This window comes from Centruroides vittatus, unplaced genomic scaffold (genome assembly GCF_030686945.1).
Source record: "Centruroides vittatus isolate TY-2023 unplaced genomic scaffold, ASM3068694v2 contig_549, whole genome shotgun sequence".
NCBI lineage: Eukaryota > Metazoa > Arthropoda > Arachnida > Scorpiones > Buthidae > Centruroides > Centruroides vittatus.
In genome coordinates, this window is record NW_027122325.1 from 1,724,030 (window position 1) to 1,750,782 (window position 26,753).

Below are 26,753 nucleotides of genomic sequence, written 5' to 3' on the forward strand. Positions count from 1 at the left end.
CAAACTGTTGCATCCTGTGCTGTTTTGAGAAGAATTTTGTTAGCATGAGATATCAGAGCAATCGTGCGATAGTTTAAACAGTCCCTATAGTCACCCTTCCTATCCATCTTCATACAAAGTATGAAGATGGATCTCTTCCGGTCAGTTGGCCAACAAACTCGACCATATCCCTTGGCAAAGTTTTATCAGCCTTGACAGGCACTGCTTTGAGAAGTTCTATTGGAATTCCATCAATTCCCGGTTCTTTTCCTTGTGGCAGTGCTTCCAGAGACTTTAGTGCATCTTAGAACTTCACATTCTAAGATGCGTGGCTCTTGTATCTCATCTTGTTTGCAAGGGTTTGTATGATCTATTTGACTATTGACTGTTGAGAATAGTTCAGTCGCATATCCCACCATGTTTCTTTTATATCCTGTTGATCGTGTAGTACAGTCCCATTCTTGTTTTGTTCATTCCTTTTTTTGGCTTTAAAATTTGATCTTAACTCTTTAACTTCCTTGTACATTGGCCTGGTGTGGCCTTTCTTGCTTTCTTTTTCAAGGAATTGACATTTCCTGATAAGGAAAGCCTCCTTGTCCTTGCGTGCTGCCTTTTGGAAGTCATTGTTTAACTTCTTGAACTCATCAATCATGGCATTAGCTTTCGCTTGCCGTCTTTTTTCTCCAATTTGCAGACTCTCCTCCGTTAACCATTTTTTGTTTTTTTTTCTTTGTTTTGTACGGAATTGTGATCTCAGCAGCTATTAACACATTTTGTTTTATTTTTTCTCCACAGATCCTCCGGGTTATTGTCATCGCAGCAAAGTGCTTCAAATCTGTTCTTGACTCTTACAGCATGTGCTGTAGTTACTTTCTCTACATCAAACCTTTTTGTTGGATTAGTAGAGTGATTCTGAACCACTGTGCCTCGAGATTTTTGAAGTGTCTCGCCACTTCAAATGCCCATACACAGTGGCGAAGCGTGGGAGCCAGCCGCCCGGGGCGAAGGAAAATTTCGCCGCCCTCTTATTTAGGTATCTCAGTTTAAAAGACTAAAATATATAGTAATTCTACAGAACTTTTCGGCAAGAACAATCATCATTATTGTGTATTGTACAGGTTACAAATAAAAAAGTCATGTATATATGTTTTGCAACATAATAATCGCATTTATTACAAACATTTTTACAAGATATTATTATTATTCATTGTGAAATTTTGCCGCCCCATAAAAGTGCCGCCCCCACTACGGCAGGGGTGGCCCGCCCCCACTACGCTAGGCCACTGCCCATACATAAGCGACGTCAGACAAGTAGTTCAATCAGTTCTAACTTCTTAGGGCGCGTTTAGAAATTGTAACCGGTGTTACCGGAAATTGCAAGAAGTTACCAAGGCGTTTAGAAAACGTGACTTAAATAACCAACTTCGTTTAAAAATCACTGTTATGACCAAGGACGACGCCAGCCAATGGGTAAGGGGGAGGCAAGATGATGTAAATTGATAGAGGATATGAATTGTATGTAGGTAAAATAGAAACGATTCATAAAGTTTTAATCATTTACTATGTTCCGGAAAAGAAATATCTCAAATAAAACATTTTCTTTAACTTACAAGAAGCCTAAGAAGATTATTTTAATTAAAACTTAGCATTTAAATAACTTTTTTGAATTTCTAGGGGAGGGCAACTGCCCCGCTGCCCCTCCCCCTGGCGACGCCCTTGGTTATGACATCACCAGTTGTCCTGCGCTACTCACCGAAGTAACCGTGTTTACCGCCAAATTTTAAAATTATTAAAAGTGTACCGTGATGATAAAAAGGTTGAGAATCACTGGATTAGTAGGTTCGAAACAGCCTCAGTTTCATCTTTGCCATGAGTAGCTGATGGTCTGAGTTGCAGTCAGCACCCGGTAATGAGTGGCCGGATGGCCGAGCGGTCAAGGTGGCAGCCTACCGCTCTGGGGGACCCGGGATCGAATCCGAACGGGTCGAAAAATCCCCAGGAATTTTTCGGGGGGTGGTCCGTTCGGATATGTCGGGCCTCGTCCCTCACCACCCGGTCGCCCCATTGTGGGCCTGGCCGAACCCATAATGGGCCTACTAAAAGAGGCCCTCTTAGTGCCCACAGGGCGGAAAGAGTTTAAAAAAAAAGCACCCGGTAATGTTGTAGGGTTTGCCGATAGGAGTGTAAGAAAGCAAAGGCGATCGAGCGGTCAGACGGTCTTGTGGGGGTGGACTGACTCACTGAGACTGGTTGGCCATCAAAAACCGTTTAATAAACATAGAAGTTTTCTTACAATTTACTCTTGTTCGAAGAGGTAAAACCACACAAAGCACGAGACTAATTGTCCGAAAAAAGAGTTCGTCCAAAGTTCGTGTTCAGGTGTCTGGTAGTTCGACGTGGACAACGAGAAGACGATAGGCCCCGGGGCGAATGCACGTACTTCGGCGGCTTCACTCGAGGCGAACCGATGATCTAGAGATGGCTAGACAACCACATATCCACGATGCTTCCGCTGGGTTCGGAAGGGATCCTTTCCTTCTGATGTTTCGGGAGCACACACCACCAAGGGAGGAAACTCGCGCATCCAAGAACTCTTTTATGTCCTTGAAACGACGGTTTTATACTGTTTCTCCCCCAAGTCGCCTCTCCATTGGTCTCTCATTGTCACCTGGTGCCAATTCGAAACCCGATGGAGGGCGCGGGAGAGGTCATCATCGCGACAGAACTTGATTCTGTTCGCGGCGCATGTTTTTCGAATTCGCCTCTTTCATTGTTTAAATACAGAAAAAAAACTTTCATTAAACAATGGAAATCTCCAATTTCGTCCCTTTCTGTCGACCCCTGTTCGGGTCCTCACAATGTTTTGACTACAGTAATGGAGCTTCTCCACTTTTTCTGACACAATACATAATCAATTTGATTACTGTATTGTCCACTTGGATAGGTCCAAGTGTATAGACGCCTTTTGTGCTGTTTAAAGATTGTGTTCATAATTACCATGTCATTTTCCAGAAAAAATTGTATTAATCGGTCTCCTGCCTCGTTTCTCTCTCCAAGACCATGTTTTCCAACAGCGCCCACTTTGGCATTAAAATCTCCTAAAACGTAAAACATTTCCTTCCTTGGTATGGTTTAAATCGTGTTGTGAAGTTCGCTGTAGAATGCTCTCTTCAGTGGCGTCTGTCGTGGGGGCGTAAACATGTATGAAGTTTATATTCATAGGTTTGCTGTTGATTTTGATTAGGATGATTCACTCATTACTGGCATTATATCCACTAATGCACCTGGCGATATTTTTGTTGACTATAAATGCCACGCCTTTACGCCTGATGTTGTCCTTTCCTGAGAAATATACAGTGGATACAGTGGAAATATACAGTATATACATCAGATTGGAAGAAACCATTCCTTTTCCAGTGAAGTTCACTGACTCCTAGAATGTCAAAATTGCATCTTATCGTTTCTTTCTTTACTATCTCCAATTTGCCGAGAGTCATTCCTCTTACGTTCCAAGTTCCCACGTTTATGTTGTTCTTTATGAAGCGCAGTTTGACCCTTTCATCAAGAGTATTAGCCACAGGGTGCTCCTCAGAGTTTGATCCTGCTACTTCATCAAAGTCTTGATTGAACAGGCGATACAAACTATGCTCTTCTTCAGTAACCGGTTGGTGATCAGGCAGTCTGGAAGATCCACCGCTGATGAGCATAATAGAACTTCCTTTGTAGCTTGCCATGAAGTGTTCTGGTAAAAATAGCGTGGTGGTTTACCAGTTCCTTCCACGCCCCTTATCCTTTCTCACCCGGGCTTGGGACCGGCAATGGCGGAATTTGGTACGTGCTACTTACACATATATAATATTTTTGTAAGTTTTCTGATTATTATACTACGTAATAATCAGAAAACTCGCAATTTAATCTCGAACAGGCAACAGAAACTTAGGTCATATTCATAAAGTCGAAGGAGTCTCGAACAGGCAACCCATAATGGGCTTGCTAAAAGAGCCCTCTTAATGCCCACCGGGCGAAAAGAGTTTAAAAAAAAAAAAAAGCCTATCGCTCTTGGGAGACTAGAATTGCCAACTGTTTGGAACTTCAGTTAATTTTTTAAAATTTGGAAGTTTTCGTTTGGAACATTTCCAAACGAAAACTGTTTGGAAATGTTCTGAAAAATAAACAAGGTATTATATGTGCCTATTTGTGTTTTTTCCAGCTCGTTTTTTCCTAATGAAAATTTCACTAGGCCCACCAGTGGCCAAGCGGTTCCGTTCCCTGAACACTGGGAATTTGGTCGTGAGTTTACGCCTCGCCAGGACGGGCTAGCCGCGTGGAGTTTTCCAGGTTTTCTCCACGTTTATAACGAACGCCTGAATAGGGGCCAGTTACCCTTAAAAAGACCTCCCGGAAGGCATCCCCTAGGCAGATCGCCCAAGTGTTTCGTTGCTGTAATTTAATACACAAACAAACGAAAGTTGCATACTTAACCGTAATCTGAATTTTTTCATTCGCACTAGTTTGCATTTATTTTTTCATTTCTTTTTCTGCGCTGTGTGCACTTTTCAAGCCATTGTGGATCTGGTCGAATCCACAATGGAGCGGCCGGTTGGTTAGGGTCGGGGCCCAACATATCCGGTCGGACCACCCCCGAAAAATTCCTGGGAATTTTTCGACCCGTTAGGATTCGATCGCAGAGCGGCAGGCTGTCATCTTAACTGCTCGCCATACGACCATCTATATGATGGAGCTAAACTTTCATAAATTGAATCAGATAATATATTTTTAGTGTAATTGTAAATGAAAGATAAGGACATAAAAATTATTTATATATTTAGTGATATAATCGCATGACTAAGCCTGAAAAATAATAAAAATACGCGTTCAGTATTCACAGATTTAAATTAGAGGTATTATTTTTTTGTATTCGTAGCAAGTTGTTAAGTAAATGAGAAAAAAAAATTAGCTCTTCTAATATATACTTTTAAAATGTCTATCTTGAAATTAAACTTTACAAATTGATGACTATTATTAATAATTGATAAAAAAAATAATAATAATAGTGGAAATCTGCAATTACAAAACTATTCACCTTGGTTACACATTAGTTCTTTTGACCTTAATCATGACCGATTTTCACTTATAACTAGGAATTATCGATTTATTTATCCATTTAAATAAAATACGCTCCGCTAAATAAAATAAAATATTACATTATAGTAATTCTAACTTTAAAAAATAATACTTTTTAGAGATCCGAATTTTTTAAAAAAAGAAGATGGCGCTTTTGAGAGAATTTCGTTGACATGTGCACGCGTGAACTTCCGACGAGTTGACAACTTGTGATGAAACCTTTTATTAAATATTAAAATGCAAAGGCAAGTTAATATGAAATGTGGATAAAAGATGGCAGAAGAAAGTGTATATCGCATGAGTAAATAATTAACGTTGTGTGATTTTCAAGCAACAAGTGATATTGACATTTAGATTTGATAATGTAATAACTTTCACTATTGATAATGTATTAAAAATTGTGCTGTGCAATTTCCTGTTTACTCGAAGAAACTGCAGTAAATGACTGTTCACATGGAAAGCTTGAGAAATGGAACCGGAAAATCGCAAAACAATTAAAAGCCAGTTAAACAGATTTAAAAATTGGATTTTATTCATATTTATAGTAGTAACTTTTATAGTGTATATAACTTGGGAAAATGACAAGTTTAAAGGAGAGTTTGCAACTGATATTGATCTGAAAGAAATATTTTCTAAATTAGACATTGATAACGATGAACGTCTGAGTTTTACAGAATTTTTAAACATTATCAAATATGATTTAACACCGCTTAAAATATATTTGCAGAGTACAAGTTCTAACTATATTGTATGTGAAATGTTTTATATATATTATTAAATGTAAATAAGTAGACAAAATCAATTTTTATGTTATATTTATTTTACAGGTTCAAGAGGCTCCAGAAATTGTTATTAATGCTGAAGATGAAGTAATTACGATTGAATCGAAATTTCAACCTTTCAGTATTGAGTCCTTGTCTAAGGAAATAACACCAGATATATTGCGGGTATGATCTTATAACAAATTTTTAAAATCATTTTTATTGGATTATATAGAGTCTACAGCTAAGATGACCAGATATCCTAGATTTCTGGGGACTTTCCCATTTTTTCTTGTTAATACTTAATTGTAGAATCAGTTTTTGAATAGAACAATCAAGTACTAATTTGAATAAAAGAGTTTTATTAACAATTCAATTTAATTTCAACAATTTATAGATTATTTAGTTTTTAAAATTTATTTATTTATTGCAGTTCAATCAGTTCAATCACTGATCTGAAATGTGTCCATGGTTGGATTGTAAATGATATGGTCTGCCTACTATAGTATGCTCTTGATAATCTGAACTAATTAATGCATGAAATTAGTGGAAAGTATGTTTTAGTGGAATTATATACCACATTTCTTTCATTCTAAGGTACACCTTGAGTTTTAAATGAATTTTAAGAATTTTTTTGAAGAGAAAAATTTATAAATAGTTTATATTGTTTTTCTAAATTGTTATATAACAAAACATCAAGAAACACATGTTTGGCAGCTTTGCATGCTCTTCTGCATCAGTGGTGTAGCGTAGTGGGGGCGGCAGGGGCGGCAAAATTTCACAATAAATAATAATAATACCTAAATAAGGAGGTGGCAAAATTTCCTCTGCCCTGGGCGGCCAACACCCACGCTACACCACTGTTCTGTATATTTAATAACTAGAGTCAATGTGAGTAAATATGACACTGTTCAAAACTTATGTAACAGCAATTGTTAGGATCAGTATTTTACAAAGAGAAATACATGATAAGGTCTACAGATGGTGTTAAAATGTAATGGAGTATTCATTTTTTCTGTATGTATAAGAAATGTTGAGCAAAAAATGTTTTCCCTGTCTCATATTTTTCTTTCAAAAGATAAAATATGAGACACTGGGAGGTGAAAAGGAAATGTGTCCATGGTTGGATTGTATTATATCACTCATTATATCACCGTAAGGACTTGCCTATGCCAACAGAGACATTAATATTAAGGTACTACAGGTTAAAAGAGATATTAACATAGAAAAAGTAATAAGCCTATCACTAATTAAAGAAAATTTACATAACTAGCCTAGTCTAAATAAAACCAACCAAAGTTTTAACCAACCAAAGTAATAAAATGTTTTAGGAACAATTGATTATTTATTTAATTAAAATGGAATAAAAATAATGAAGAAAATAAAACTATAGTCCTACCGTTTTCTGTGTATTCACATTAATGTTAAATTAGGTGTAGACCTATTACTAAACAAATGATCAACACACATGGGAGAAATATACAAATAATCCTTCAATAAAACCTTTAACCGGTGTGGGTATGGTTAAATTGTGTACGCTAACATTTTTGGATCCCTCCCTGGGTCCATCCTCAAGCTATGTTCTTTGTAACGATCTGTTACAATAAAGACCCTACCGTTTTCGGAGCGAAATTTGAACTAGCAAACTTTGAATCTAACAGGAATCATGAGTGATCTCGTTTCAAAAATTAAAGTCATTACGTAATGACTTTAATTTTTGAAACTAGATCCTGAACCAGGAGATCACCTGTTTCAGGAAGGACCCCAAATAAAGTATTCAGAGTAAGTGTCTGTATTCCTGTCTCGTGGAGGGTTCTAAGTGCATCACGAAGGGTGTATAAACACCAAGTAAACCACTTAAAACACTTTTAAAAACTTTTTTTGTGATCTAATAAGTGTAGATTATTGAAAAGGCAATACTTGTGTATAATATACTAAAAATAATGATATTATAAATAATGTTATAGTACAAAATTTTGTTATAATTTGGATTTTATGTGTAATAATATTTTTATATCACTGCAGACACCAATCAGTATATAATTGAATTATACCAAATTGCTGCAATTTGGTAAAATTCAGATTACTCTGTTTTATAAAATAACATGTCTTTCTCATGTTTTTAGCAATTCTTAGGGACATCTTGGTATTATCAAATTGACTATCACTACTAACCAACTTATAGACAAAATAGACACAAAAGTTTTATTTTTGGCCAAAGAGTATAATTCAGAGTAAATGGATATATTGTTTATAAATATAAATTTTTATTTTCTTAAACAGAAACTGTTCAACAAATTTGCATCATATCATTTCTTATGGTGATTACTTTTATGTATTTGACCCAAAAAAATCTACTGGTTACTTTGAATGATATTTTATAGGTCAAAATTTGTGAATCCTTTAATTTGATTTTTTAATGGTTTTTAAACATTTTAATGATAGTGTTAATGAAAAAGTTACTATAAAATGAAATTTAAAGAATGTAAGGATAAATTATTTTATGCTATATTGAAACCTGTATAAACTAGAATTTTGCAGCACCAAATTTTGTTTTACCATTTTGGTAGGTTTCCATTTTGAACATATTTTAGACTATTTTTTTAATTTTTAAACTATATCAGGTAAATGTCACACAGTTTTATTCAATTTTATAGTAAAATTTTTTTATTAAGTTTAATCTAAAGTGATTCCAATTAAAGATGGGAGTATTTGAATGCAAGAATTGAGAACTATTCGATTCTAAAATGCTCTTGAATATGTTCATGCAAACTCGTGCCAGGTATTTCAATACTGAAAGTTCTCAGATGCAATCCATATAAGCTCACATGACAGTGAACAAACCAATTTGTAAACCAAGAACTATTTTCTCCCTCTGCTATTGGAAATTCTAATCATGTTGCAGTAGTACAAAGACCAAATTAGTCTGTAACCTGACTGCTCAATAAATTTTAATATGGTACTTAAAACCATCAATTTTAATTTTTGTAATTTTCAATAATGTTAATACACTTATTCTTGAAAACTTGGTATTTGTTAGTTATTAGCCATTCCATTGTTCATACGAGGCAAGTTGACAACACTACATTACTTTATTTTCACTTTTTCTATAAGTTATATTTGTTGTTTGCTCTCAAGCACTCTGTTCTCAGAAATTAATTCCATTTTTTTAAAGTTCTTCATTCTTAAAAGAATTTGAGTCTGGTTAATTCTAACAAAGACTTTGTGTTTATTATGTCCCTTCGTTATGTAACCTTATTCCTTTGAAAAGATTTGAACTCGTTTTCCAAATACAGTTTGTCATGTTATGTGGTGATTGTTACACCTTTAAGTTAAGTTCTTCATACTGAAAAAGCTTGTCTACTTCCATAGTGGACAATTTTACTCTAAGATTTCCATCTTATAGTAAAATTGAACATAGACAGTCATTCCGTTTCATTTAGGTGGGCTTTCATTTTATTCAGGTTACATTTTAGATAGGTTTCACTGTATAAAAATTTCATAATGTTTTTAATACAGACTAAATCATTTGAACATTACTAAAATAAATAAATAATTAAATAAGAATATAATATTGATAACTTTTAAAACTCAATGTATTTCATTTGCTTTATAAAGAATATAACTTAAATTTAATGTTATTGTTTTTTAAATTCTTTTCATTATACAGACTACTACATATAAATACTGTTCTTCACCACTATTTTGTCTCTCATTCTTGTTTCAAATTGCTTTTACGAGGGTGACTCTGAAAGTTTTGCAATACAGGCATACTATAAGGCCTGAAACAAAATATTTTTTATTTATGTTTAAAGTACTCTCCTCTGGCTAAAATGCATTGATGTAACTACTCCTTTCAAAGATCAAAAGAATTATGTCACTCATTTTCTGGAATGCTATACTCTGTCACGGAAGCTTCAATTTCATCTTCTGTGTTAAATTTTCAACCCCTCAAATGTTTTTTGAGATTAAAAAGTATCCAGAAGTCACATATTGAACATCCACAATATTCACCAGATTTGGCAATGATTCTGATATTATTAGCTTGAAGGAAATCAACAGTCTACTTGACAGTGTTTGATGAAGCATTATTATGATGCATAATTAGACCTCAAATTTTCAGTGACTCCCAAATTCTAGGAAGACAAACTGTAGTGTATCAATTAGTTGTTATTGTTTTCTGTTCTTCAAGCTTAATTGCTTTCACTAGACCAGTGCTATAGAACAAAGCTGAAAACAATTTTTTTTATTGCTCTCTGCCTTTTCACAGTTGTTGGAATTGGATCATCTTTATGGTTCCATATCCAGCTTTCTTGGGACAGTCGTAAAATGGTATGTGTATCTCACCACCTGTAATAGTCTTGGAAATAATCTGGTGTCCACCTTGTTCAATATCTCCAGAGTTTTTTTAAAGATTCTGACATGATCTGACTTTTGGAAATCTGTCAACTGATGCAGTATTTATCGAGACACTACTTTTTTAACCATAACTCCTTATGCAGAATGTGTACAACAGCAGAAGCTCCAATCTGCAGCTCTCCTGTATCATTTCATAGATACATCTTTGGTCTTCTGCAATCATACATTGGATAGCAGTTACATTTTCAGGAGCCACTGCTGTTCATGGTCACCCTGCATGTGGTTCATCATGGAAGGAAGTACAACCCCTCTGAAATTTTTTGTACCACCTGAACACAATAGTAAAAGATGGAGCATCATTCTCAAAAACCAATTTCAATCATTTGTAACAGTCTTTTTCATTCAGTCCAACACAAAAATCAGTAAATCATTGTGCAATGTGCTTCTGTAGAAACTTTCTAATAATAATAATGGAGGGGAATCTGTCTTACTTAGATTAAGGGAGATTGATGAAATTTGATTATTCATAATGTGTCATATGAAGTTTATTATTACAAAAAAAAAATAATAAACACTTTAATTCATCATGGATCATTTTGACATAGATCAAAGATCATATCACATAGATCTTTATTTTTCTGTTTCTTTTATTTCCATTAAATTTAGAATTTATTCATTTCTTATTCTACTTAGCCTTGTCTTTTGGCATTCTGCATTTTCAAAAGTCTATCTTGTAAAAATTATCTTATTTTTCAGTATTTTCATTATCATTCATGTTTATACTCATAAATTAGAAAACTTTTAATAATAGAATGATATATTCTCTCTGATTTTATTCTCCAGTTCCTTCTAATAGGATGCAGAATTCTTATTACTTTTCTAGCTTTACTGTTTAATTCAACAGTGCTTTAAAATTAAATTTAACTCAAAATCATTGATCTTGATACTCTACCATAACAAAAATTTCATACTTTTTCATCATTTTGCAAATATGAAGTCAAATATAGCATATTGTTATTAATTTTAAAAATGCAAATCAAATAAAAACACAATAACAGATACATATCAATTGATATTTTAAAATTAATTTCAAAACAGATTTTATTAATTCTCTAGTAAATATTATTCTCATAAAATTAAAGAACTTATCTTGAAAGTATATCCATATTAATCTATATTTTAATTTTATTTATACAGAATCAAAACAATGCATTTAAAGGCCTCTTTGATTGGAATAAATCTGCAGTTAAGTGGAAAAACTTTGCTACAAAGCATTTTTCTGCATTTTTACCACCTGAAAATCAAGACTTGAAACCTGGAACTACATGGTGGGTAATTCCTCCATCTTTGAATGAAAGAGTAGCTCAGCTTTCTAGTATGAGATATTACCCACCTAAAGTTGCTAGTCAGTATTATTTTATTCATGCTCTACTGAGTATGTTACATGTACGTCCATTTCTACATTCACGATTTGCTCCTCAAGGGACACTTGCTATTATCAGGGGTATATCAACAGATTTTGTAGATATAATATTTAGGTAAATACAGAATTAAGAACTTTATTTAACATTTTCTATTTTATAATTAATTTTATTTTTTAAGAATTTATCATTTGAATTGTTCGTTTAGATTGCATGCTGAATTTCAGTTAAATAGTCCTCCACAGTTTCCATTTTGGTTCACTCCATCACAATTTAAAGGACGTATTATAATAAATAGAAATAGCTCATCTGTTTTTTATTTTAATATGGAAGTTCCTTCTGACAGAAAATTGAATGTTGGTAGGTAAATTTTTAATTATAGTTACTTTCGGTACAAATATATAGCTTTTAGTGAATAAAATATAAATAAAACTAAGTTGTATCAAAGATTTGATCACTTGATGATATTAAATAACAATTATATGGTTATTTTTTGCATTACTAATAAGTTTTGGGAAAATAGATTACTTACCTTTTCACAAGGTTAATAATTAAAAAAATTTTTAATTTTATTTTAGTTACTTGACACAAATATCAATCTGTTTTTTATGAAGTTTTTTAATGATGCTGCAAAAATAGTTACTTAGTTACATTATATTATATGATAATTAAGTTTTATTTATGCAATTAAAAGAAATTTTTGGTTTAAATATAATATGTAGGTATCCCTTGTACAGTACAACATGGTACTTCTACTGTACAACACGACTTCCAGCTTTGTTCTAACATGGTTTGGGAAGTCCTCCAAACAAACTTTCACAATTTTTAAGTGTAAATTCCATTATTCAATATTTTTTTTTAATTTAAGTATCATGTATGTTGTCTGAAATTTGCCCACAGATTTTTGAATATTGAAATTTTCAATTTGTTTTGTGTCTTTCATCAGGTTACTATAATAAAAACTGATATTAGAATTTTTTCCTTCTTGTCCTAGTTTTCTTATCAACCGAGTACCATTGTCATTGCTTTCAGACTTTAGCCCTTAAGACTGTCATTGTGTTTTGTTTTTATATATTATTCTTCGTATTTAGTAAAGTTTATTTAAACAGTTTTAGGTAAGTGTCATTAACCTTTTTTTAACCTTAGGTAAATAATCATTTGTAAAAATGACAAATGAAATATGGCAGTATCTCTGTACTCGAACTGTTCCCAATTCGAACAATTTGGTATTTGAACACAAATTCTGGAAAAAATTGCTTGGTTCTTGACTGAACAAAAGCAACCCATTAGAACAAATTATTGATTAATAATATATTTTTATTTTGTCATCCATAGAAAATTATGATAAAAATAAAAAATGAAGATGTTGCTGATATTTGTGTTCATGGTCAACAAAAAAGCTCAGATAAAAATGATACTTTGTAAAAAGAAAATGCCCTCATTTAACTAAAATTAATATTAACGGTACTTTTAATTGTGCTTGTTAGTTAATTATTGATTGGAAATAAATTATTGATTGCTTTAATAAACTTATTTCTTTAATAAATAATTTCTTTAATAAACTTTACTTTAATAAACTTATTTAATAAACTTATTTATAAACTTAGTAATGAAAAAGAATAATATACATTCCTTTGTGTCCTTTAACTTAATTTAAAATTTATTTTGTATACTAGTACTTTCTATATTTTAACAGGACTTATTATACTGGAAAATATGGATGCAGATATTTAGTCTTACAGATCAAAAATAATGTTTTTTATTTAGTTCAGGTGAACTAAATAAAGAACATTATAATAAGCTGTTAAAATATAGAAAGTACTAGTATACAAAATAAATTTTAAATTAAGAATAATATACTTTTGTTAACTTCTGGAATGTAACCCTATGTTTTGCATTAGTCCTTTGTTTCATATAGAATGAATTTACATATCACAGCACTTTTTTTGGAACATATCTACCATGTTATATGATGGATACCTATATTTATGATGTGCAGACAGAAACATGAATTACTGTTTTGTGAAAAAGTTTTATTTTTCTATGGATGAAACTTATTAATATTAAATGTTATTTAAAGTACAAATAGTTTGCTGTACTAGATTATTCCAAGATTTAGTAACTAAGTTTTTTATTTTATTGGGCTCCAATTTTCAAATTGCAGATCTATATATTTGCACTGTTGTTTCTGTCTGCCTGTCTAGCTGTAGTCTTTCATTAATCTTGAGACTAGAGTTACATGAAAATTGAGACCAGATATGTAAAACTTGGAGGCTAGAGATCCTGATTAACTATATATGAACCTCCAGTTTGGACCAGAATCACATGTTTTTTTTTTTTTTTTTTAAATTAAAAGATGATTAAAAATTGCAGCCTGGCATTATGACAATGTCACAATAAATAATTATCATAAGTAATTAAATTCAGTTAAATGACAAATAAAGTGTATAGTAATTGACACAAATCTAGATGAAATGTATTTCCTCTTTAATAATTTTTCATATGTTAAAGTATCATGCTTTTATGGTTCTTTCACAGTCTGATATGACAATTGATTTGTCAATTCACAATATACTTGTTAAGTCGAAGTGGATGTTTACATGTCTTTAACAAAGTCAAAAAACTTAAAACTTCATCTTTTAAGAATTAAAAATTTAAATGTCTGTATTGTTGCATGGTATACCACCATAAGGAATCTAGTCTAAATTCATTTAGATTCTTCATAATTTATTGTTAGTAGTTCAAGTTAAGATTCAATTTACTGTTTACTGATGTCACCTCATAAATATTGAACAATATTATTGTAGATCAGACAAACTTGTAATTAAAAAATTGAAATAGATTCTAGTATAGACTATAGTTTGATGGTGCATTGTGTTATCAAAAAATATATATTAAATAAAATAAAAATTTTAACATAAATATATGTAAATTATACATGTATTATATATATAAATAAAACATACACACATACAGATATATATATATATATCTGTATGTGTGTATGTATATATATATATATATGCAGTGGTGATATTCAAAATAATTAACAAAGGGTTTGCTAGCAGAAAATTTTTCCCTGACAATCACCGACAAATGAAATGGAAGTTTTAGCTAGAAATAAATACAATACCTTTTCTTGCGATATATCTAATAATCAGTGGCGTATTTGGAACGTAAGGGGCCCTGGGCAAAGACCAGGTAACAATAGTATATTAGTGCTGTTGACCTTTTTTTTTTTTAGGCAGAGAAATCTTTCACCTCGAATGGCACTGCTGATAATAGATGTCATCATCTCTCGAAATACAATATCCTTTTTATTTCACTGTCCATAGCCCGACACGTGTTCCATAGCCATCTTGTATTATCTCGGCGCGCGTGAGATTGTGGGATCTCTCTTATGACTGGATCTAGTTTCAAGAACTCTCTTGAATCGATCGCGATTAAACCTCGTTTCGCGAAACGGTCGAGAGAGATCGCACCAAGACATAGTCCCCGACCTTGCTCACAATCTAGATTGAAATGCTCGGTGCGAACGGGGTATAAAGCTCTAGTTTAGTAGTGTTTCAGAGTATAATACGTATATTTTAATATATTTTTTAAAAGAAACAAAACCACTGAGAAATGTTCCATGTGTTTAACAAGGTTCGAGAAACTAAAAATTTTAACAACGGGTTCGGCCGAACCTGTGCGAACCCGCTGAATATCACCACTGTATATATGTGTGTGTGTGTGTGTGTGTGTGTGTGTGTGTAATATTAACTAACAAGGTCATATTCCCTTCCCAAATTTAGATGGAATTTGAGTTTCATGTCCCATCATTGCATTCCCAAATGCTTGGTGGAATGGAATACACAAATATGCTGCTTTAGGCCATGACATAAATATTAGTGCCATAACAATTGCCAAATTATATTGGGTTATCTTAACACTACTATTAATAATTAAATGTTAAGTACCCTAGAGGTAGGCATTAGGTGCCATCTCTTGATAAATTTGGTTTGATATTAACAGATTGGATTGAGTGATGTTTATATTTGCATGCCACAAATGTCTCTCATAAAGATAGAATGCTTTTGATGCTCTCAATTTGCTGACTGGACAAAGCTAGTTTATTATATAGGGTGCATTGATAGCTGATTAAACACTGTGGCAAGATAGAATTGGTTTTGCATGTGTACATTTTAACTTTTAATCAACCAATAGTTCAATACAGTACTCCAATATAGCTTGAGAGATACTGTATGTACTCTGAAGCTGCCAGAAGGCATCTTCCTTTGTTTATTCAGTATCTCTCCCTGTCTCCTTTGGACTATTCACCCACTGAAAGGGTCTCTCTTGTGAATTCTATATGGACAAGTGAGAAAACTCAACTTTGTTGCAACATTGAAGATGATGCTTCTTGTGAAATATAATTTTGGTGCCTCTGGTACTGAAAACTTGTATGAAAAAATTATATGAGATCTTAGGTGAAAATTTGCTCATCAATAAAATATTGTGCAACAAATGTGTTCCAGTAGAGGGCACAGTGCTGAGCACCTCATCTGTTGTGCAGAAGTTGATTGATATGAGATAAGTTCAAATTTCAGTTGCCAGAATTAGCTTTTGTGGTACCTCATATATCTTGAAATTTATCAGTATCCGCTATAACTATTGTTAACATAAACTTACAAGTAAAAGGGTTTTTGGACTAATAGGAGGTTAAAAATTAAAAATCTTAATAAAGATTTAAGTGGATGCTGATCTGAAGAGAAAAAATTGGTTATATTTCACTTTCCTGTGTAACTTTTGTGTGACCACCTAATTCTTGTTGACTTCTAGTCACTAGATTGTAGGGTGCAAAGTAAACTAGTGTAATGCCATTGAAAGTGCCAAAGGCTTTTTGCCAAATTCAAATATACAATACCTGAATTTGGCAAAAAGCATCTGGCTTTTGCTCACAAAAAACCACTTTAACATAAACCATAGTCCAATATTGAAATACTGTAACCAAAGATCTAAAGGTGGATTATGAACCATTAAGTCCAATTATGTAATCAAATTGCTAAAAATTAGCATAATTATGACTCATGAATAATGGATTTTAGATCTCTGGTTGTTAGAAATACTTAGATTAAAGTTTTGTTTTCATGAAGTTTTAATTTCTTACATTATCATTAAACTATTTTTGTATTTAAACATTCATTAAGTCATAGCATTTTTTTATTTTAACATTTATGTATATATATTTATGTTTAAAATTTTTTAGGGATCTATTGGGACCTTGAATAAGTTCTCGCTGTTTTACAGCAGGTGGTGTTACTAGAACTGTGCATGTATTTTTAGATGGTGACGCATCTGTAAGGAAGTACAATAAGCGACCTTGAAAATCAGTATATGTCATTTCGCCGAAGTGTTAACAACTTTTTTTCTCGTGGTGTTAAAAATGTCGCATTTTGTGCCAAAAAAAGAGTATTTGCGGGGAATTTTATTGCACTATTTTATTCAAAAAAAATCTGCAGCTGAAGCATACAGAATTCTTGTTGAGACTTACGGTGACCATGCTCTGTCGGAAACAACATGCAGAGATTGGTTTAGACGCTTCAAAAATAATGATTTTGACATTGAAGATAAAAAACGTTCTGGCGCACCGAAAAAGTTTGAAGATGAGGAATTGGAGGCATTACTTCATGAAGACTCATGTCAGACGCTAGCTGAACTTGCAGAATCATTAGGAGTTGACCATACAACAGTTTCAAAATGTTTGAAAGGATTAGGAATGATTCAAAAGCAAGGACATTGGATGCCGTACGAGTTGAAGCTGAGAGACGTCGAACGGCGTCTTTTCACGTGTGAACAGCTGCTTCAACAGCAGAAAAGGAAAGGTTTTCTGCATCGTATCGTGACTGGGGATGAAAAGTGGATTCACTACGATAATCCTAAGCATAGAAAATCGTGGGGTAAGCCTGGCCATGCATCAACATCATCAGCAAAGCCGAATATCCATGGCTCAAAGCTTCTGCTCTGCATTTGGTGGGATCAGCTAGGTATAGTTTATTATGAGCTGCTCAAACTGAATGAAACCATCACAGGAGATCGCTATCGACTACAATTGATGTGTTTGAGCCAAGCATTAAAAGAAAAATGGCCACTGTACGAGCAGAGACATGACAAAGTGATTTTGCAACATGACAATGCTCGGCCACATGTTGCACAACCGGTGAAAACCTACTTGGAAACACTTAAATGGGAAGTCCTACCCCACCCGCCGTATTCACCAGACATTGCCCCTTCCGATTATCACTTGTTCCGATCGATGGCACATGGCCTGGCTGAGCAGCACTTCCATTCTTATGAAGATGCCAAAAATTGGGTTGATTCTTGGATAGCCTCAAAAGACGTATCATTTTTCTGACGTGGAATTCAAATGCTGCCAGAACGATGGGAGAAAGTAGTGGCTAGTGATGGACAATACTTTCAGTGACATGTTTTTTATGACTTTTTTAAAATAAAGCATTAATTTTTACGAAAAAACAGCGAGAACTTATTCAAGGTCCCAATAAATGATTTTTTTATTACTTGTTAGCAGTTATACTGTAATAGTGATCAAATGAAAAGTTTACTTGTGAAATAAATTTGACAAAATCAGAAATGAACCATGCCTATTACTATTTTGTTAGGAATCACAAGAAACACACACATCTTGTACAGTTGTTTATTTACATCGAAATAATAATAATTGACTCCTTTCCAGCATCACTAAGTCTACTCCTCACAAGTAAACTTTTTAATTTGATGTATATTCATAGAGATTTTAATAACTATTGTAATCAAATGAAGATATAAATCAATCTATGAAACATTACCTATTGTAATTTAAATAAAGAAAAATTTAATTTTTTTAGATATGGAGTGGTTAAATGGGCCACAAGAAATTGATGGAATGGAAGTTGATATAGGTTTTATTTCACAACTTCAGTTAATGTCAACTGGTCCATCTATTAAATTAAATAGTGAAAGAGCTAATGAAACATTTATCTATAGTCCATCAAATTATGAAAAATTATTTTTATCTTTAAAATGGTTGGAAGAGCTAGATATGGAGGAATCATTAAGAATATTAGAACAAACCATGTATCCTTTTAAGCAGGTAATACTTTAAGACAAAAATTAAGCCATATAAGAAACAAAAATATAAACTTTCATTTTTTATTGATTTCTTTTTAACATATGTACATACTGATTATATTTTATTTCAAGAAATCTGTTTTTGACTAGTTTATCATTTTCGAACTTTAAAATTTGTTTTTGTAACTTTTTTTAACAAATAAAAAATTCAATATGAATAGTAATAAGCTTTCTTAATTGTATTCTATGTAATTATATAAGGAAACACAACTTTTGATTTCCAGCAGTAGTATAATACAATAAAAATCTTTTTTTACTTATTCATTGGTTTTTCTCAGTTAGAATATTTATTAATTATATTAAGTAATATTGACTATATTATGTATTAATATTCAAAATATTAGAGAATTCCAAAAACCATATGCACATTTCTTATGCTCATCATGTGAAGCACTGATATCAGTGGCAGATTAACCACTTGTCTGAGTAGACTTAAGCCTAGAGGCCCAGGAGGGAGGAGGCACAAGAACAAAATAAAAATAAACAAAACATAAAACAAATGGTTTATGTAATTTAATGTACATTTTTGCATTTTGTGACTTGCCCACAAACTATGTGCAGGAATTAAATGCTTGGAATGATTGTAAATTATTAATTAGTTGATTGTTCAGAAACAACTGACTAAACTAACAAGTAATTGGTTTCAATTGTTTTTATCATATTGAACAAAATCAGTCAGTTTTGGTAACTTCTACAGAGATTTTATTTTAGAAACTTTTTATTTTACTTTTGGACAGAGCTGCCAGTGCATCAATTTTACAGTGGATGTATTTATTTTTGACAAATTCTACCAAAACAACTTGAATAAATTACCATCATGCTACATTAATTTTAAATTTACTAAACAGCATTTTTGTATTATATATTATAAAATAATAGGTAAAACCTGAAACAAGCAAACAACACACATCCATTAGTGATGATTAATAAATATGACAAGTTTCTCAATAATTCTAATTGATGCTAATTCAAATAAACTATAGTGGTCCTTATTCTATCAGACTATTTTTACTACATGTAAATTTATATATTTTCCTCTGGGTTAAATTTATTTCATGTGTTGTTATAATAGACTCATAATGTCGACTTCATGCTGGAGGATTTCATCAGCATTCAGCTGGAAACAAAATTACTTGCTTACTCTTTTTACCCTAATTAAAAAAGTTAATCGTGTGGGGCCAAAATCTTATGGTCTCAGAAATCAATACTGCTTATCAAGCTGTGTTAAAGCTGCTTTATCAGGCAACACAATTTATGGTTTAAAACAGCATTGTCTTTTGTCATGTTGAGTTCAAATAGGTTTCTTGGAAGTGTCACTTTCTATGATTTTTGCTAGAGGCATTTATAGTTTGCCTGTTTCCATTTTTACTAGATAATAATGATAAGTTTGTTACATTTTAAATAAAAATAAAATTAAAAAATTTTGATAATGGAGGTGAAGGTTCAAATAAATTTGCAATAAAAAAAAGAAGTATAGACAATATTATAAAGAAGATTGAGAAAACTGTTGGAATTTAAAAGCTGGTTAATTAGGACTTGTAATGGAAAAGATTACACAAAATGTAAGCCCTGAGATAAGGATATTAACATCACAAATAGAAAAGATGCATTAAATACAATAATGGAAAATATACAAAAAATGTTCAGTTTGTTTCCAAACAATATTAATTTAATTTGCAACTAAAAGATTCACCTTATAGCATTTAGTACCATGTTACAAAATAGACTTATCTACTTTTCCCTTGTCTTTTACCTCTACATGCACCAAGTACCAAGTTGTACTTTGTTTTTACTGTTTGTTTTTGTAAAAAAAAAAATAAATTTGTAATAAACTTTTTTTGTGTATGATGTTTGTAAACATTCATAATATAAGTATAAAACATTTGACTATAGTATATAAAATAATATATAAAAATATAGTAGTTTGATTTAAAACTTTAAATCTACTGAACTTATGCAAAATTTACCAAAAATTTACAAACACATTTTATTGATTTTAATCATCATAAATCTGGCAATATTGCTTTAAGGAGTTTCTACTAATCAAGTGATAGTCAATAACTGGGGGAAGATCATTGAAAATTTACTGTAAAATTTATTCTGCTATAAAGTGTAAATTTTTATTGTAATTATAAATTTATGTATTCAATACGATTATATGTTTTTGACTTTTAAAAAAGCTTTATAAAATGTTTTAGACAATTATAAAAGAAGACAAGTGAAAATGAAACACAAAGATTTGGTTTCAAGCATATACTTCTTTCTTTTTGAATACAATTTTCTGATTAACTAAGTTTGATTTAAATGTAATTCATAAAAATTACTACCAGTAAGAGATCAGTCAAAATCAATTATGCTGATTGACTTCCAGTTATTTGTAAATCAAATTGAAAAGAAATTATCTCTGAAATAATTTTGGAAAGAAAAATATAATTAAATGTGACTAATTTTCATAATCAGTCCTATCATAAAGTCATATCACAGCATAAAAAGTAATAAAAATTCCACAATTAAAAGTGAATTGTTGGTGAAGACAATTAAAAAGGCTTTAAGAAATGTGTTACCAACAATTTGGACATAGTAAATTGCTAATGAAATGATGAAGTATTGTTTTGATGGCTTTCCAAATTTTTTGTATGCAAATAAAATTAATCATAATAGGTGATATAATCAGTTCCTAATTTTTTTTGAAAAAGTGACAATTCCAAAATTGGAAGGAACTTATATTCGGCGTTGACCTATAGTCAGGCCAATATATTTCTGTATAGAATATACAGAAACATATACCATATTGGTCCAAATATATGGTATAGAATAACTTAAAAATTTAAATTATTTTTATCTACTCAGTATTTTAAATTTTTATTGGATTTAGTACCATGTTACAAAATAGACTTATCTACTTTTTCCTTGTCTTTTACCTCTACATGCACCAAGTACCAAATACTTTGTTTTTACTGTTTGTTTTTGTAAAAAAAAATAAATTTCTAATAAACTTTTTTTTTGTGTGTGATGTTTGTAAACATTCACAATATAAGTATAAAACATTTGACTATACTATATAAAATAATATATAAAAACATAGTAGTTTGATTTAAAACTTTAAATCTACTGAATTTATGCAAAATTTACCAAAAATTTGCAACAAATTCATGCACTGGCAGCTCTGTCCAAAGGTAAAATAAAAAGTTTCTAAAATAAAATTTCTGTAGAAGTTACCAAAACTGACTGATTCTGTTCGATATGATTTAGTTTAATTTTACTGTTTAGTAATTTAATTTTATATTGACATATTACAGAATGTGAAAATTATTATTTTATTTTCAGATTACATATTATAATTTTACAGAAGCTTATAATAAAGCAAAAATTGAAAATAAATTAATTCATGCAATATTACTCTGGGGTGCTCTTGATGATCAGTCTTGCTGAGGATCTGGGCGGACTTTGAGAGAAAATGTTCTTTCAAGTCCGCCCGTAATGAAATTACTTAAACATCATTTTATAAGTACTTGGATTCTTACAATAGATTTAGAGGTACTTGTTTTCTATATTTTTAAATTTAGTATAAGGCCGCGACTCCACTAGCCGTAAAAGGGCCATAAAACCCCTCGCCGTAAAAGCTTTTAATCACATGACCATGATATTTTACGCCTGAGCAGGTCGTAAAACCAACGTAAAAGCGAGTTGAGCAGTGTTCAACTTTCGAAGTGAATACGACCGTAAACCGGTACCATCCACCAATCAGAAGTCAGTTAAATCTAGGTCATCGTGACACGGTGCGAAAATGGCGGAAAACGAGCTTTTGTGTACATTCTCTCGTGGCTACTCTAGAAGATCTGGAAAGATTTATCGAAAACATCCGAAAGTATTCATGTATCTACGACAAGAGGTATCTCGATTATAATAATGGATGCCTAAACCACGCGATATGAACAGCCAAAGGAAAATCCTTCAGTTTAGGGGAGTATATAATAAAAAAGCTAAGCTTATAAATGTTGTATATTATTTTAATAATATAATAATAAAAGTCAATATATGAAAGTAAAGATATTACTTTTACTATATTTGTAATTATAGTATAGAGAAAACTCGTAGAATATAATTATTGTCTTTATATCGATATATCACGTATACACCGTAATAGTACTGTCGCCGTAAAAAGCTTCGCTAGCCGGATCTCCACCGCAATCCGAGCGCAAACGCAAATAGGTCACGTGATTAAAAGCTTTTATGGCGAGGGGTTTTACGGCTGTTTTACGACTAGTGGAGTCGCGGCCTAAGTAAATAAAACTATAATTTTAAATAATAAGTTAGGTGAAAATTTAGTTAATATGAATCTTTAATTTTTTAACATAGCATTACTTTTTAATGAATGCAAAATATTTAAAATGATTGACAACACATATTATTGGAAGTATAATTACTCTAATAAAAAATCAGTTACCATGTTTTAATTCAAAACCTTCCATTTACTTATACCTCCCTGTAACACCTAAACCAGGAGTTGGCGATCATTTTGTTGTTAACGGCACAATAAAAATTTAAAAACCGTCAATGATGTATAGTTTAATTTTTGGAAAAAATCACAATGTTGTAGTAAATAAACAAAATAATTATGCTTTGAAATATGTATATTTATACAAAATAAAAATTATACATGTATATAATAACTGAAAAATGAAAATTAAAAGTATATACATAAAATAACACAAAATCAAATTAAATAAAATTACAAGTATATATACAGGGTGGGGTAGAAAGGATGGACATTTTTGAAATGGCTAGAACTCACCACCAGGTAGAGTGACAGATTTGTGGCAGGTAGTGTGAAAGTAGTAAGGTCTTAGCATTGTCTTTTCACTCGAAGGCATGGAACCATGGACGATAGATCACCGTGTGTTTGCGTACGACTGAGGAAACAGTCATACTCAAAGGGGATTATTCAGTCATACACATCTGATGGGAATATGTTTCCACATCCTTGTGTACGGAGGAAACGTATTCCCATCAGACGTGTGTAGTTTTAACAGGATGGGGCGATGGCCCACACAGCTAGAACATCAGTTGACGTTATTCATCATCTCTTCGCTGGTCACTTCATTTCCAGGTTTGGTGACATTCATTGGACTCCTCGTTTGCCTGACATATCCATGTGCAATTATTTCTTGAGTTACTCATTAATAAAATGTAATTTTAGATTTATTGTTTAAAACAATGTTTTTTAGTTTAAATTTTCTTCCTAAAGTCTTTGAGGAATCCAACACACATATCACCCCCAAAAGTATGCTAGAGATTGATACTATATGTAATCACTCATTTATGTTTAAATAGTTTACTCAAGTGTCTAGTAGATATTGATTATCTTGATAATCAAGTTTGCAAATTTGATCAGAAATCTCTTAAATAATACTAATAGACAATATTATGTTACACTTAGGCTTGAGAATGTTATATACTAAAATAGCATTGTATAATATTATTTAGAGTTACATTTTTAATGCAATTGTAAATGAAATGTTTTGATGGGTGAGAATCCTTTAGTTTATAAAATTAATTTTTTTTGTGTCTAACAGAAAAAAAAGGAATTTTTGAAATGAAGTTAATTATGCCTTATTATTTAGTAATTACAATTGAAAAATATTGCAGATAATAGCTAAAAGTATTCCAAAGACAGAAATTGTTGAATTTGCTCAAAATTGTCTTGACAAGTATAATTTTCCTGTTGAGTCATTAATAATATTGCCGAATGGAACTGTTGTTCATCATATCAATGCTAATGTACTTTTAGATAATGCAAATGATAACTCGTTTTCATTATTTGAAGGGTAAGATTTAATTTTTTTTTCTCTAATCATATAAATAATATATGAAATATAAAGCCAAAAAATTTTAAATGAATGTCTCATTTAAAGTTTTACAGATCCTGTAGGGCAAAAATATTCATCATTCTTGAAGGAAGGAATATCAAAAGCACAGAAGCTTTTAAGTTTGAAAGATGAACTGTAAATTTTGAAGATTTGAAATGTTTTATTAATATGAAAATGATGGTGATAAATATCAAATATTATATAATTTATTTATGTAAAGTTAATAAAATTAACTTTACATAAAACTTTACATCAAAAGTTAATTTTATTAACTGTTGATGTTAATAATTAGTTAATAATTAAATTTTAAATAATTTGTATTAAAAATTATATTTAATTGAACTATTCCAAATCTTATATTTATTATTTGACTTGAAACTGTTAAATGATGATTAATTATTTCATGATATATCATAAAATTTTTTGAAAGAATTAAATTAACTAAACAAAGTTCATTCTTTTTTCAAAGTAAAAATAAGACTGACATATTTTTGGGACTGTTTGAAATGTAAAAATAAGTAAAATATAAGTAAAAGTTATCTAGGAAATTTTATAAAATATAGATCTATAATTGCAGATTACATTTTAATTTTTATAAATTCATTAAAAGGAAAGAAATAATTCATACAAAATAAATGTTATTTAGAAGATGTATTTTATTTAGTCAAGAAAAAATATAAAATAAATAAATAAAACAATGGTTAATAGATGACAATGTTAAAAATGTGAATTTTCAATTCTTTAAATTTATTATAAATTAAATTAGTATTAATTAGTATAATAATTAATATTATAGATTAAATAAGAATTAATAGATTTGCTATTTACTAATCTTTGTACATGAATTTTGTGGAAAATAATATTTTTGGCAGCTTACAGATTAAATTTTAAATACAAATTTAAACAACTTCATAATGTTTAAAATGTCTAAAATATTTTCTTAGAATGTTTTAATATTAAACAAATATATTCAATAACAATGTATTTGTATTAAATCATAAAGTATAAAATTTCAAAGTGAAAAAATAAAGAAAATTAACGGTTGATGTTTTTAGTGTAAAAATAAAGTTAAAGTTTTTATAAAAATGCTCATAAATCTTTTGTATAACTAGAAGAAAAATTTTGATATATATTTATTTGAAACATTTTTAAATAATAGATTAATTCTAAAATATATTTCATATTTTTAATTCAGTATTTGATTGACTTTTATTAAGTCTTAATAAGTTATTTAAAGTCTATAATATGTATGAATACAAATAAGTATTATTAATCTTTTTAAATACAGTAGAGCATCGATTATCCAACCCCCGATCAACTGTCACATCAGTTAACCGACCGCGTTCTAGTCGGCAAATTCAAATGTCTGCTAGTGATGTGGCGCTACAATATTTGGTTATGTCTTGGCTACTTTAATATTATTTTTGTTAAATTTTTGCATGTTTTAGCTGGCAGCACTGGCTTGACCATGAAAGGGAGGCTAGTATTTAAACCAGGCCTAATACACTATACTAATAATGTATTTTTTCATACTTTTCGGTTATCCGACCAATCCCAGTCCCCAATTAAGTTGGATAATCGATGCTCTACTGTACTACATGAATCAGATTTTTAGATACTTTTCTCCTTAATATTAAAATATTATTATTATAAGGAATTTACAATATAAACAATTATACATTTGTAATTAAAAATTGTTCCTTATACTTTTACAATTGAATTATAGTGACAAATTTGATATAAATATTGAGAAATAGTATGTATGATACATTGAGAAAGTTGAAAGCCAAAAATCTCTTGGTACCTAGTGTTTTTTTTTAAATATAAATTTATTATTAGACTGTTCCTATTAACATAAATTTTATGATTTATCTGAAGTAATGTATCTTGGAAAGCATGTATTGCTTATGAAAATGAAATAAATCATTATTTTATAATATAGTATAAAAATATGAGTAAATAGATTTTATGCATATAATACAATGTTTTTTAAATTTAATATTTTGCTATACTGATGATGATTTAATAAATTTAATTTTGATGTTGAAATATCCAAAAACAAATATGTAATA

General features: G+C 30.8%; 1 protein-coding gene across 1 annotated transcript; it reads left to right on the forward strand.

Moving 5' to 3' along the window:
• The first annotated feature begins 5,415 nt into the window (after positions 1–5,415).
• Positions 5,416–26,753, forward strand: LOC136978687 (selenoprotein N-like). The gene is made up of 8 exons (XM_067274440.1): positions 5,416–5,851; positions 5,931–6,050; positions 11,421–11,761; positions 11,853–12,004; positions 18,529–18,773; positions 22,139–22,348; positions 24,461–24,639; positions 24,727–26,753. The coding sequence occupies exons 1-8, from the start codon at positions 5,573–5,575 to the stop codon at positions 24,818–24,820; spliced, it is 1,620 nt and encodes a 539-aa protein (XP_067130541.1). The 5' UTR covers positions 5,416–5,572; the 3' UTR covers positions 24,821–26,753.